This window comes from Prionailurus viverrinus, chromosome A3, assembly GCF_022837055.1.
Source record: "Prionailurus viverrinus isolate Anna chromosome A3, UM_Priviv_1.0, whole genome shotgun sequence".
Taxonomy (NCBI): domain Eukaryota; kingdom Metazoa; phylum Chordata; class Mammalia; order Carnivora; family Felidae; genus Prionailurus; species Prionailurus viverrinus.
The window spans coordinates 100330565-100345350 of record NC_062563.1 but is presented as its reverse complement, the minus strand read 5'-3'; the positions used below and the strand labels follow the sequence as shown (position 1 = coordinate 100345350).

At 41.3% G+C, this 14786-nt stretch overlaps 1 protein-coding gene across 1 annotated transcript in view; it reads right to left on the bottom strand.

Annotated features, from left to right (window-relative positions):
• The window catches only part of KCMF1 (potassium channel modulatory factor 1), an 82045-nt gene that overhangs the window by 2050 nt on the left and 65209 nt on the right, over positions 1-14786 (bottom strand). The window contains exons 4-6 of the mRNA XM_047853878.1: positions 8274-8375; positions 4926-5100; positions 2552-2834 (exon numbers count right to left, since the gene is read on the bottom strand). Coding sequence (XP_047709834.1) covers positions 2552-2834; positions 4926-5100; positions 8274-8375 — 560 coding nt within the window. The remainder of the gene's footprint in view (positions 1-2551; positions 2835-4925; positions 5101-8273; positions 8376-14786) is intronic.

Here is a 14786-nt window from a genome sequence, read left to right as displayed (position 1 = left end):
AATTTCAGAACTTGAAGCAAAAGGATCTGAAAAGTAATTACATAAAAGCCATTAAATTCACACTGAAAGGAAATGACTGATGATACACAGAAGACTACCTACACAGTGAGCAAAGCAGAGACATATAGCCTGAGATCCCCAACACTTTGGAGAGCATGTAATTGCAATATTACTGGTTTTTTTTTTTTCTTTTTTAAGACGATTAAGAGTCACATGCTCTACTGACTGAGTCAGCCAGGTACCCTATAATATTATTGTTTTTATTTTTAGTAAATAACTGAGAAAATATTTCATTCCTAAAAAGTAGATAAAATCTGGTACCAGGGCTAGATCTCCTAATGTGCCAAACTTCATTTGGGATCTAGAAGTAACTGCAAAGCTTGTGAAGATCTTCAAACTGGGAGTTAGCCAGTTAGCTGACTCTATTGCCAAAAAGACTGAAATCTGACCCAAGCACTGCAACAATAATTTTCTAAAAGATCCACAATTTGGATCCCAAGGCAACGGTTTCCCCACGATGAGTTCCAGGGTGCCATGAACAGGAACTGTGCCTGGTTAAAGAGGCCAAAGATAAGGCTTGGGCCCCACATAGATCACATAAGGGCTATGTGACCAGAGACCAGGTTTTTTCTTTGGAAATATTACAGCCTTGAAGCTTTCTTCCCCTTAAAGATTCATAATGTGTATTAATATAGTTAAGGTTCTAAGAAGCCCAACAATAAATGAACTACTTTTGTTAGTTAGTTTTGCCCAAAACTGTTTGTCAAGAAAAAAACCCTGAACATAAGTAACTCTACATGTTCCTTAGAATATATAAAGTCCCAGGTAACGTTTTTCTGGAAATACTACCTAAGATAGATCTTACCAGTCAGGATCAAATGATACAGTGAAAGGTAGGAAAAGTGGTCTGTAAACTGTAAGATATGTGCAACGTACTGTATCAGATGACAGAAGGGGCCCTTCAAGAAGCTATGACCAGAATCCAGGAAGGCTGCTCAGAGGCCACCCACACCACGCCCTAGGAGTTGGGTGTGGTGTAGAAGAACTACAGAGAGAAAAATCCCAAATCAAGCCCACTGAGTTTCAGGCTAAAGAAAAAGAACGGGCCAAGCGTCAAGGGTGAGAAGATGTCTTTTCCAAAGATATTCATTCATTCCACCCACAGTCAGTGACCTCTCAGTGGATATACACATTGTCAGGTCTCCTGTTGAGGTAAGTATCTAGACCTGCCAAGCTGGAAGACCCAAAAAGGTAAGGCTATGTGGCAGCAAGGGTAGCTCCATCTGTGGCTCTGCGGTTTATGTTGAAGCAACATTTTCTGGTAATCACCAAGCACAGTTACTGTCTTTGCAGAGATAATCCCAAGGTAAATTCCCCCACCTGAAACCTCCTCCTTAGCCCCTAACAAATGAGAATAACGGGAACCATAATTGGGCCTTTATTATATGTCAGATACTGAGCTAGACCATACATATACCAATATTCCATTTCATCCTCAAAATAATTCTCTTTCTCATGAGGCAAAACACATAGGCTGTTGATGATAAGACTGAGGTATAGAGACGTGATCTGCCAAAGGTCCGAACTAGGTAGTGGCAAACCTGGGGCTCTAGACAGGGGTCCGCAATCATTTTTTATTCTGCATCCAAAACATATTATTTATAACTAGGCACAGGTGCCATTGTACCAACAGAGGCATTTACAAGTATGATATAAATGAAATATACAGAGAACTAATATTGTCTTCTAGCATCAGTTTGGAGGTAACTGATACATTATACTGCTTTTCTCCTTCACTTCCCAGTTTTTACTTTATATTCCTCTATGCTCTCTTAAAGGCCCAGATTATTCCAGGTTCATTACCTGTTGAGCCTAAGTCTTCTCATCACTGCTCTTTCTAAAATTCCTTATGTTCTTAAAAGTCACATAAAATGCCGACAGGCTTGGGAGAAAAAGATGTTCAGTTGCTGATGGTAGTTTTCAGAAGCAGGTAAGAACTCTATTCCATCCAGTAAAACCATTTACTGTATGTACTACACACAGTATTTTTTGCATTATGGTAAAAATTTTTGAAAACTGTCACTTTTGTTTGTGCCAATATCAAGAACTTAAATCCTGCTTCTTTAGAAATTCTCAGGAGAAAACCACTATGTTGTGAAATCCTCTCCCCTACCTTTTATGTTTCACAGCTGACTGAAACTGGCAATAAAAGGAAAGCAATGTTAATTATGACAATAAAGATACCTAATATGTCCCCAGAATGTAATGAGAATGGTGTTTCAGTTGTATGGGCAAAACGGGGAAAAAATTCACATGGGATGATAATTGACTGTCAGAACGAGACCACTAGCAGTTCTGTGTTAACCACTATTCTTCACATTCTCGGGGAAATACTGAATATGCAGTTTTGCGGAGAGATCGTGAGTTTTAAGGGTCGGATCAAACACAGCCTTTAAGAACACGGACAAGGCACAAGAGAGAAAAGATCATTTCAGACCACGTGGCGCCAGCCAACCACTGCTTGTCAAAGCTGTGTGGACAGACGAGCTACCTTGTTAAAAGAAACTGGGAATTGTGGACAGTCTGCGGACTGCTTTCCGTGTTGGCGATGTTGGTCGCTGCCGTGGACTGCGTGATCGTGGTGGTGACGCCGCTCGTGTTAGCGCGCCGGGTGGCGTTGCGGGCGGTCTCCAGCTGCTGCCGCGCCGCCTGCGCGTGCTGCCGCTCCAGCTGCAGCTGCATCTGCAGCTGCTGCAACTGCGAAGCGGAAGGGCCCGAAGAGTTAAGCTGTCCTCCCGCGGACCGCCTCACTCCTGACAGCTGAGACAGCAGCTCTGCCAACGGAAACGAAGGGGGTTAATGTCTCGTTAGATGCTGCGGGGAAACAAAAGGTTGAAGGTCGCGCTTTTAGAGGAGCATTAAAAACGATGGCCAACAGGCAGGTGGGTATCCATGGCAACATAAAGTTCAGCTGGGAGCTCAGCACCTTTCCTTTTATTAAAGATTTTATTTGTAGGTCGTAATCTCTACGCTCGACGTGGGTCTTGAATTTAACAATCCCAAGACCAGGAGTCGCATGCTCTACTGACTGAGTCAGCCAGGCGCTGCCCCTCGGTACCTTTTAGAATGCCTCCTGGAGGTAGCGGCTGTTGGGCATGGAGAATGCAAATCCATGAATATTAACCCACATACAATTATTTTTAAGCAGAACATAACAGATTGCTGCTTAATGGACTAATTTAGTTATACTTTCTCTTAATATTGTAGTAAATTAAAGTGGATCATCTGCTGGCCCAATCATAATATAAACCTTCTCCATACAAGCTCCATGAAAGGAGGGGTCAAGTCTACCATTTATACTATTCCAGCTCCTAGAACAGTGCCTGGCGCATAGTAGGCCTCAAACATTTACTCAATGATTGAATGATGATCCAAATTACATCCAAGAGGCCCAGATCATTTCTATCTGTGACCCTTGCACCACTCACCTTTGCCTTGTCTCTGGTACTTTCTGGTACTGTCATTTGAGAGTCCTGGAGTACCACTGGACTATCACTGGTGATGGTTCAGTAAGGCTGACTGGCTCCTGACTGTACAGCCTAGTTAGTGGCCTGTTACAATCCAGACTCTCTTCTTTCGATAAGGTTGAACTCATCAAGAGCAATGTGGACCTTTGTCCCTGAGTCCTCATCTAAGTAGGGTGCAGGAAGCACCTTGTCCCACATGGGAGAGTTCCACCTAGCTTATGTGGAATTACGTGGAATTGTCTGCCTTACTAGCAAATACTCTTCGTCGTTAAAATTCTTTAACGGGTGTTTCTGTTTTCTAGCTCACTGTTGTTTTATCCCACAGGTTCTTACACCATTCTTTCATATAGCCTACAAGTAAAATAATTTCCATCGGCAGAAAAAATTGGAAAGAATTTCTCACTTTTGAATTTTGTTTCCAGAAATGAACTTTTACAGCCTACTAACAAAGACAGTAGGTTAATATTCCCTTTGGATGAAGAAGTACTTTTTAAAATCCCCAAAACTCAGTTCACAGGGTTTATTGCACATCCAAATGCCCAAAGCACATTTGGAATTTAGAGGTTATATCTGTAGGTCTGTACATTTTAAAGAACATTGTATGAGTAAAACTGTTCCTAGTTTGTACCACAGATCCACACTTACCAGCGTCCCAGGGTGTTCTGCAAGGTGCATCACGATTTTCAGGCACATATTCACCATGCGCACACATTTCAGAACTTGTACAGGCTTCCCAGAGTCTTACCTTAGCCTGTCTGTGTTTCGTGCATCTTACAGTCTCAGGCTACTGTGATTTCTGACATTGTATTTTCACCTCCAACCTCTTTGCTCTGCTGCTGGCTTCCCAGGTTGGTCATGTACTAAGCCCAGAGGACTTGGCTATGAACTACATATTCAAATGTTGTCATTTTTTAAATAAGATTTTCTCAAGCTACCGAAACACATACTTTCCAGTATGTTCCCTAAGAGTATAGTTCTCAAATCAAGGCAAGAACAGAGAAACTCCTACTTTACTTTCTTCTATGAGAAGAGCTTAATTCTCTAGTCTTGTCAATTAGTTTTATTATCTGTGTGTTTGGGGGGTTGAACCATGGAACTCTGAAAGTCTTCCGACTCTGAAATCTTTGATCATTTTCTTGGGTTTCAATACAGGCCACAAATAGAACCCAGAGCCATTTCTTAGTATTTTCTGCTCTAAGTGCTTAAAGAAATGTCAGAATGATATGAACTACTTTATGTTGCCCACTTTTAAAATATTTCATACTAATAAAATTCGGGGAAGTTCTGTGAAGGAATGTAGGAGCATGATGAGAGACTAAAACCACAAATTCCACCAAAACATTTTAAAGGAAGGCCCCCTCCCTGGCCATTTCCTTTATTAATGGGAAACTAACTTACCAGCTATAGGATCCATGGCCTCCCTATTGCTTGGAGAATATGAACTCTGAGAGGAAGAAAGTCCACCAGTAGAACTGCTAGTAAAGTGCATGTTTGATCTACGAGCACGAGGACCTCCTAGTCCCCGGCCAGGGTGAAACATTCTACGTACATGTCGAACACCACTCGATTCATCGTAACTCCAAAGTTAAGAAAAGAACCCAAGTATTTCACAGAAAGAAAAAAAAAAAAAATCACCCGAGCCCCTGTTAGACAGACATGCAGATTTCCTAAATTGTAAGCATTTAAAAATAGCACATTTCATTTAGAATGCAAACATCACAACTATATCTACAAGGGCTATTAACGCTAAAAAAAAGACACTCAAATATAAAGCAACATGTGAGTGAATGAGTGAGTGAGTGTGTGTGTGTGTGTGTGTGTGTGTGTGTGTGTGTGTGTGTTTTCAAAGGGAAAAATGTTTTTCCAGATAGGAACAAATTTCTTCCTAGCCTCCAGCGACAATAACCGGGTGGGGTAAAGGGCACCATTGGGTCAGACTCCCAAGATAAGGCATCGCCTTACCCTGACCTCAGGGCTGAATTTCATATATGTTCATACTGAAGTAACCAAAATTAATAAGCATCAATTTTTTTTATCTGAGGGGAGCTATGCTAATCAAGTCTCAATTATCATCTGGAATAGAAAAGAACAGTATGAGCAGTTTTATTTACATTTTTACAGTTTTTTAGGTTTTATTTATTTAAGTAATCTCTACACCTAACATGGGGCTCGAACTCACCAACCTGAGATCAAGAGTTGCATGCTCTCTGACTGAGCCAGCCAGGTGCCCCCTGCGTGAATAATTTAAATTCAGGAATAAAAGACTCCTTTTGGTTATTAGTTTTAATCTGTCTTCAAGTTGTTTTTTAATGCTGCTGCTAAACTGAAAACTAGATTTGAATTTTTTAATAGCAGTGGACAGAGAGAGAGTAACACCACATTTATCAAGAGGTCAAATTCCGAGGGGTGCCTGGCTGGCTGTCAGAAGAAATTACTTAAAAAAAAACAAAACAAAACAAAACAAAAGTCAAAGCTAGCAGCCTAACCCACCTTCTACAGCTGACTCAAAGTAAAGAAGGTCCTGAACAGCAAATAGCCGCCCAAACTCATGAAGACAACCTTGTGTTTCCACACAGGCAAATGTATGGGTAAAGCACAGCCAAAGAGACTTTTCTTTCAAAGCAGTACACGGAACAGCTATATGGTACAGAATGACTTTTTTAAAAAAATGTTTATTGAAAATATTTTTGAGAGAGCCAGAGGGAGAGCGCAAGAAGGTGAGAGGCAGAGAGGGAGTGGGGGACAGAGGATCTCAAGTGGGCTCTATGCTGACAGCAGAAAGCCTGATGTGGGGCTCAGACTCATGAATCGTGACATCATGACCTGATCCAAAGTCAGGACACCTAACCGACTAAGCCACCCAGGCGCCCTGGTGCAGAATAACTTTGCTGGCTTCCCAGTTTTCAGCCGATGATTTTGGAGTGATTTAAGGATAGGATGAGTGATTACTGAAGCCCTCAGGTGCCATTACAATGTGTACTGTTTCATCATGGTATTCATGATAATGGCTTAGGTTTTACAGGAAGTAATGTTATGATCACCATATTTTGTTTTTAAAAAAGCATCTAGGTGTAAAAAGTACACTTTAGGAAGGTTCCATCTAAACCGAAAAAAAAAAATTCTGGTGCCTATGAGGTTCGGAGAGAAGCTCTTCCCTCATGACAAAGTCACCACACAGAATCACTTGAAGTACCTGAAAAATCAGTATATTTCCAGGATAACTGCAATGTCAACATTTTGTTTTCCAGAGCTTAATGGCAATACTGGTTAGGAATCTAAAATGTAACATATGCCTTCTCCTATTTTTATTTTGCATAATTTAATGTTCTCTTGATAACCAGGGACTTATAAAAATCTCACAAAAATGGATGTAGGTGACACGGGACATTCTACTGAATGGATACTAATTTCATTACAGGACCCCGAACTTGCTGAAAAAGTTCAGGATTCAGGATAACAGCCTGGCTTGCGATTACTTGCCTAGCTTCTCCATGAAGATGGTGCAGAACAGGGATCAAGCATAACTGTATTGCTCCGTATTGTTGTAAGATTCTTTCATATAAAATGTGAAGTGACTCAAAGACTTAAGTATTCTTGGCCCATTCAGGTTTTCTTATTCTCTTCAAGAAAAAAACAAAAAAAATCACAACTTTCTTCATTATGCTTTCATGTCCTCAGCACTTAGGAGAGAGGAAAAGTGGTGTCATCTGTTCCTCTGTCCTTGACTGGCTCAGGTCTGGCTGACATTCTCATTTCTTAGGTTGGCTCCATATCTTTGTATTCGCTTTCGTTTTCTTTTATTCCCCTAACTCCGAAGGGCCATGCTGCCAATTAGAACATTGGGAACTGTGAGCAAGGGATGGGAGCTGGGGGACAAGAAAACCGTCAAGCCAGTTTCTTCCTCAGTAGGACTATGGCTGGATTATGGTTGCCGGGAGGCAATCAAAGAAATCAGAATAAAGTCTGGCAAAGAGGAAAGTCGTGATTAGCTCTTGAACCACTTCAAACTGCAATGAATACTGAAACCTTTACATGAAAATGGACCCCTGAGTTAATAGGTGACAGTTTTCGAAAAACAATTCATAACTTGAGACGAGAAGCACACAGCGCACAAAATTAATTACTCCGGCGGGCCGTTCATCTCTTGAAGATCACAGGGAACATCACCAGCAACTGCTGAGAGACAGACTTGCGAAGGGGAAGCAGAAAGGAAAGCGGGAAAGGACTTCGGAGCTGGCCGTGAACTGATGCGATCCTACTCAGAGACTGGGCGGGGAATGGCAGTCTCTGGAGAAAGGGGCTCCCAAGGGAGAGGAGCCCCGGCATGCACTCCTGCTCATCATCCCCCACTAGAATGGGGTACGGCAACAGAGGACACAGAGGGGAAGCACATAAATTCTCCTTGTACTCAACTAGATTTTAATTCGGATTAGTGTTTTCCTCTTTTGTATGAAAACACCCTGCTGAAGACTTATCACCTGGGCAAACGGTCTTAAGGGAATCTGACCGAAACGAAGTGAAGATGACGAGCAAGGCGGCTTTCAGTGAGTGTTGTTCATGTGACGGGCACAGCATGTAACAAGAGAAATAAATTGCATCTCAACACCAAGTCACTTTTAGGAAAGGTCAAATAAACTCAAATAATTTGGAAGTTAGTTTATCTCTTTGGGTATATTGTCCTTAAAAATAATCAAAATGACAAACATTACAAACAACTCTATCCCTTCTTGCCTCTTAAAAGGATATTAAATCTCTAGGGGCTCTGTGTTCAAGTGTAAGATGAGCTGCAAAGTCATCCGTGACATGATTAGGATCGCCTCCAGGTAATGCTGCACATATTGGACAAATCTGAAATGAAAGTAAAGAAAGCAGATTTAATAGATGGATATTGATCAGACATCTTGTTGGATGAATATTTTACTATAACTGAGTTTTAACCAGGCAACAACACAGTAGAGATCCTGAACTAGTGAACAGCAACGGAGGCCTGAATATGAACTACGGCACATCCACGCTGTTACTTACAACTCCGACAGATAACCTCTCAGGGTCAGACACAACAGTTCTAGACAAACAGCTCAAACTTGAGCTCTGGTAAAGCCTTCTAACAGCCTGGCCGATTCATTTGCATGGTCTGACAGAACACTTTCCATAAAAAAAAATTTGTTTAAAGATGTGCTATTTAATTAGTGCACATTCACATCTGACTAAGTTTGGTCTTGAATGGTAAAGACGGAGACATAAGCCTCCCCAAAGTAAGCTAGATTTGAGGGCCAATCTCCAAATACGACAGCAAAGCTCTTATTAAAATACAACTATACAAGCTCATATATTAAGACAGTGATTACTGGTAATGTGCAAATATGCTCTATAAATTCATGAATAGGACTTCCAAGGGAAAACGGGGATGGGAGCCCATTTTTAGAACTCTATCTTTCAGAGGAATGGGAGGCAGAACAAAAGCTTGTTCAGGTTAAGGTCAAGGAGTAGAAGACCAACTTCTTGTGCACCTTAGGGCAAGGGACAGGAGAAAGGAATAAAGTGTGTGTGCACACGCAGAGCTCAGGGGAGCCTTCAGAGGCTGGAAATGTGGTTTCTGAAGCGGTAGGTTAGAGAGGAGTGGTGACACAGGAAGAAGAGGGGTAGGATCAAGAGAAAGGAACTTTGAGAGGAAAGGCCCCTTCTCTTCCAGAAATCCAAATGGGTAAATGATGGTCTAGGAGTGGAAGCCAAGCCTTGAGGTGTAAAGAACTTGAGAGCTAAAGAACAGAACCAAACAGAAAGGTCTGATGCAAAGGGGCACAGCCCAAGGGAGCCCCAGGAAGTGTACAAAGCTTTAGGCTTGTGTCTCTCTAGGGAGAAAAGAACTGAGGCTAGGATATGTGATTTACGTTGCCAATACACGTGTTGTATCTCTGAATTCTTTCACCTGGAGTAAAATTCAGGCACTCGGTTGACCTTGCTGCCTGCCTGTGGTGGTGTAAAAGAGATGAAGAGGCAGGCGCAAGGCGAGACCTGGAAGGCCAATACTGGGATACAGACCGGAAAACAAACTATCTGATCCCTAGAGCCTATGCCAACGCAAATCACCATCTTCTCAGGACTAGAAAGCACAAGTCCCCTGAAAGTCTGATTTGATTCCAGTTCCTCTTATGCCCATTCAGCTGTTCTGATTATATCTGCTTCAGGAGTCTGAGAAACATCCTTAAGAAACCCTAAAGATGCTCATGAGAAATAACACTTAAGCAGGACAGTGTGCAAAAGAAGGGAGGTCACATAGGAACGTGCCTGCAAAGAAATCAAGAAAGCACTGGATACACATGTGCATGCCTTTCTTAGAAGATGCCACAGAGGTGTTCAGACATTTTTTCCTCTGTCAGAGAGAAGAGCAATTGTATCTGTTCATAAATTTAGATTATCAACTCTCTTTCCCAGGAATTTGGGTTCTACTGTCTGTGTCATTCCTGTACTATGATACTGCCAGGCAGTGTCCGCTGTACTTATTTCACTTTTTGTGTGCTTCTGTCTTGCCTAGCTAGATTGTCAACGGTTTTGAGAAATGCAAGGCAGTGTGATTTGGTTGTTGTTTGGGAACCGTGACCAGACTTGCTTAAAACAAAAAGACCAACAGGTTTGGAGAAGCAGAAACAACCTCCAGTTTAACAAATCAAACAAACAAGCCAGCTTAGATATTTTTGAGTCCCTCAATTTTGCAACAATTTAACAGGTGCTGGACAATGCAGAGCTTTATTACAATGCGACAAGATTACAAGTGTTAAGATTTTTATCCACAGAAAAAATAACCAGTAAGAGGAAAAGGCACCTTCCTTCTAAGATATTTGCTTTAGACTGGCCTTTGGCTAAGGTCTATGCACAACTCGAACTGCACAAAAGATAACTGTAGAAGTTTCAGTACTTTGAGGACACACGCCAATGTTCTTAGATGAGAGAAGTATCCTTGAGAATATGCATTCCCGGAAGGAAGACAAAATGGGAAAGTACAGATATCAAATGTACTAAGAATGCCCTAACAGGACCGACAACCTCCTATACCCTAGAAAAGCACCTTCGAGATGGGGATGTAGACTAGTGCTTAGTTTTGAGTGTGTCTTTACTTCCACACACCCAGTATCTTGCAGAGGACAGAAAAATTCCACACAAAAGATACGCTGTTAACCCTAAACTTACGAGTCTGTCAACATTAATATTTATCATGCTTCGACTGCCACATGATATAGTAACATCTATTACTTGAACAAGCAAATTCCATGTAACACATTATCTTAACGCAATGACAACTTGCCAGCGTTCAGGCATATTGAACTGGCATAAGTCAGTGTTTCCTGAAATTGGCTGAGGATATAATTCATCCAGAATATTTGGTAAAAACACAGTTCTCTAGGCCCCTGCCTGGAAACTGATTCTAGGAGATTTGAAAATCTACATTTTTTACAAGGGTCCCAATTATCTTATAATTAGGTAAGTTTGGTAAATACAGCTTAAATATACAACGGTATTTAAAAATAATAAATATCCTGAGGAATGAAACATGAAATGTTGTATTTACTATCCCCTGGCTCAAATTCTTTCTTTCTTTCTTTTTTTTTTTTTTTTAGTGTTTTTATTTTTGAGAGAGAGACAGAGCACAAGTGGGGGAGGTGCAGAGAGAGAGGGAGACACAAAAACAACCACAGAGGGGTTAAGTTCTCATGATGTAGTGAGCTCTTCTCCATTTTTTTTTTTTTTTTTTTTTTGGATAGGCTTCATTACAAGTTTCTTGGCCATTTTGTTCACTGTTCCAGAAAATGCATTTTAAAAAACTGTCTATCTGATCTAGTATATAACCTGGCTTGAACTGAAGCTACTAGACCACAGCACTACAGAGAGATCGGTCTTGCACCAAAATCATTCAGCAGATGCTGAGAGCTAGGCTGGTTCTTTACCATGAGGCTGACCCACTTTGGAGCGTCATCCTCTCAGACCACTTGAAACTGCCCTTGAACTCAGATTCTGGGACACTAAGCTTCTTGTTAACAGCAAACACTTTTTTTGAAGTTTATTTATTTACTGAGAGAGAAACACAGAGAATGAGCGGGGGGGGGGGGTTGTTGAGAGGGAGGGAGAGAGACTCCCAAGCAGGCTCATCGGTGCAGAGCCCGACCTGGGGCTCAACGCCACGAATTGTGAGATCATGACCTGAGCTGAGATCAAGAGTCAGATGCTTAACTGACTGAGCCACCCAGGCGCCCTGTAGCAGCAAACACTTTAAGTGAAATAACAGGTTTGGCAATTGGTATTTCTTGACTAGGTTTCTGAAACTTGATAAACTCATTTATTTCATTTATCTGATTAATTTTAGATCTCTGAGAAATATGTTCCTTTTGAGTAACTGCTCAAAAGCTGTGATTTCCCTATATCATCTTCTATTGTTACTTTCTAGTAACACACCAAATGTTTGATGCGTCGTTTGTCTGGCAGGCAGCACAGCTTCTTTGTAGTTCATTTTTTGGACCCTTTTTAAAAAAGATTCATTTTCATCCACATAATCATTATGATTAGGTTCATCGTGTCACAAAAGGACTACAGAATCACTCAAATCCTACCATCCTTCCATTCCCAAGTAAAAGCCCGGGTGGCATGATGGTGGAGAAAGTAACATTATTCCTCTGTACAAATGTCAAACCTCTTTATTATCCACCAAACCAAGTGGACAAATGTTCTCGTTTTAATGGTTCTCTAGTATCTGGCCATACTCACCTGATTCCATTTTATTTCCCATTATTTCCCACAACAATCAATACCTTACCATCCCTTCTACCTACTATGTTTCTTTCTCAATACCACATCTTAGTTCATGTTGTCTCTTCCCTCTGAATAATGCCTTTACCTTCCCATTCTGTCCACTTTTTGAAATCATACCCATTTTTTCAAGGCCTACATGAAGTCCCAAAGCCCTCTGACTCCTTCCTGTGTTATTCTCCAATTGTGTCAAATAAGCTAGTTTGCTCTTCAGATGGGCCACAAAGTCTGTGTGGGTTGAGGCCACATGTTTTACAGTTGTTATGCTGAGAGCCACTGTGCCTTACTCCAAGAATTCAGAGGCCTCACAAAGCACTTCACACTTTACGTACTAAACGTAATGTTCTTGGTTAATACTTGGGGAGATACGTTCAGAAGTCACGAACATTTATCTAGAGAAAGGCCACTAAAATCTCCCTTTCCAACTTGTCCTTAATAATTGACCCAGGAATGATCTGGAACAGAGAATCTTCTGACATTATCCTCTGAGGGCAAAGAAGGGAAGGTAAAGTGAATGTTGTGTTCCCCTCACCCTCTTCCTATTTATAACTAACGACTCAATTTCTCTCAGGCACCCACACATTTTCTCACATAAAGCCGTTCTGCAGCCCCCCACCTTCCTGTTACTTTGCTTTCTGTCCAGTCATTACATGAACATTCCTTCTCCTTGTTCCTTTTTTCTACTACAGCTGTGGGTCAAGTTATGAAGTGAATCACGGTTAAGAAGATTAAAGGTATTACTCTTGTATCTGAGGAGTTACAGGTTCTGGAGCAAAATCACAATGCAGTGAAGAATAACTGCCACAGCTCTACTGCCTTCAGAAAAGCTGCTTATTTACTTGTGTTCGGTGAGTTTGTGCACCCCCCACATCATAAGCACAACAACGATAAAAACACAATTCCAAGTCAAATAATTTTCCTTTGTTAATATTATACCAACTTTCTTTCTTTCTTTTTTTAATAAATGGGGAGGAGAGAAAGTTCTTTTTTCTTTTTTTTTTAATGTTTATTTATTTTGAGAGAAAGAGAGAGTGTGAGTGGGAGAGGGACAGAGAGAGGAAGAGAGAGAATCCCAATCAGGCTCTGTGCTGACAGTGCAGACTCCGACGTGGGCCCCAATCCCACGAACTGTGAGATTATGACCTGAGCTGAAATCCAGAGTCAGACACTTAACTGACTGAGCCACCCAGGCGCCCCTCTACTAACTTTCTAATACAAGATTACATAGGCTTTTCCTAAGCTAGCTTCGAAATCAAAATTCACCACATGATGTGTTCTGCCAACCTCATACTTATTTATTGTGCTCTGAGTTTCAAGCTAGGTGTTCAAAGGACATTTACAAAAATAGCTTCTTTTTAAGTTGGTGTTTTCTTGGCACAAAAACAGACACATAGACCAATGGAATAGAATAGAAACCCCAGAACTAGACCCACAAATGTATGGCCAACTCATCTTTGACAAAGCAGGAAAGAACATCCAATGGAAAAAAGACAGCCTCTTTAACAAATGGTGCTGGGAGAACTGGACAGCAACATGCAGAAGGTTGAAACTAGACCACTTTCTCACACCATTCACAAAAATAAACTCAAAATGGATAAAGGACCTAAATGTGAGACAGGAAACCATCAAAACCTTAGAGGAGAAAGCAGGAAAAGACCTCTCTGACCTCAGCCGTAGCAATCTCTTACTCGACACATCCCCAAAGGCAAGGGAATTAAAAGCAAAAGTGAATTACTGGGACCTTATGAAGATAAAAAGCTTCTGCACAGCAAAGGAAACAACCAACAAAACTAAAAGGCAACCAATGGAATGGGAAAAGATATTTGCAAATGACATATCGGACAAAGGGCTAGTATCCAAAATCTATAAAGAGTTCATCAAACTCCACACCCAAAAAACAAATAGCCCAGTGAAGTAATGGGCAGAAAACATGAATAGACACTTCTCTAAAGAAGACATCCGGATGGCCAACAGGCACATGAAAAGATGCTCAACGTCGCTCCTCATCAGGGAAATACAAATCAAAACCACACTCAGGTATCACCTCACGCCAGTCAGAGTGGCCAAAATGAACAAATCAGGAGACTATAGATGCTGGAGAGGATGTGGAGAAACGGGAACCCTCTTGCACTGTTGGTGGGAATGCAAACTGGTGCAGCCACTCTGGAAAACAGTGTGGAGGTTCCTCAGAAAATTAAAAATAGACCTACCCTATGACCCAGCAATAGCACTGCTAGGAATTTATCCAAGGGATACAGGAGTACGGATGCATAGGGCCACTTGTACCCCAATGTTCATAGCAGCACTCTCAACAATAGCCAAATTATGGAAAGAGCCTAAATGTCCATCAACTGATGAATGGATAAAGAAATTGTGGTTTATATACACAATGGAATACTACGTGGCAATGAGAAAGAATGAAATCTGGCCTTCCGTAGCAACGTGGATGGAACTGGAGAG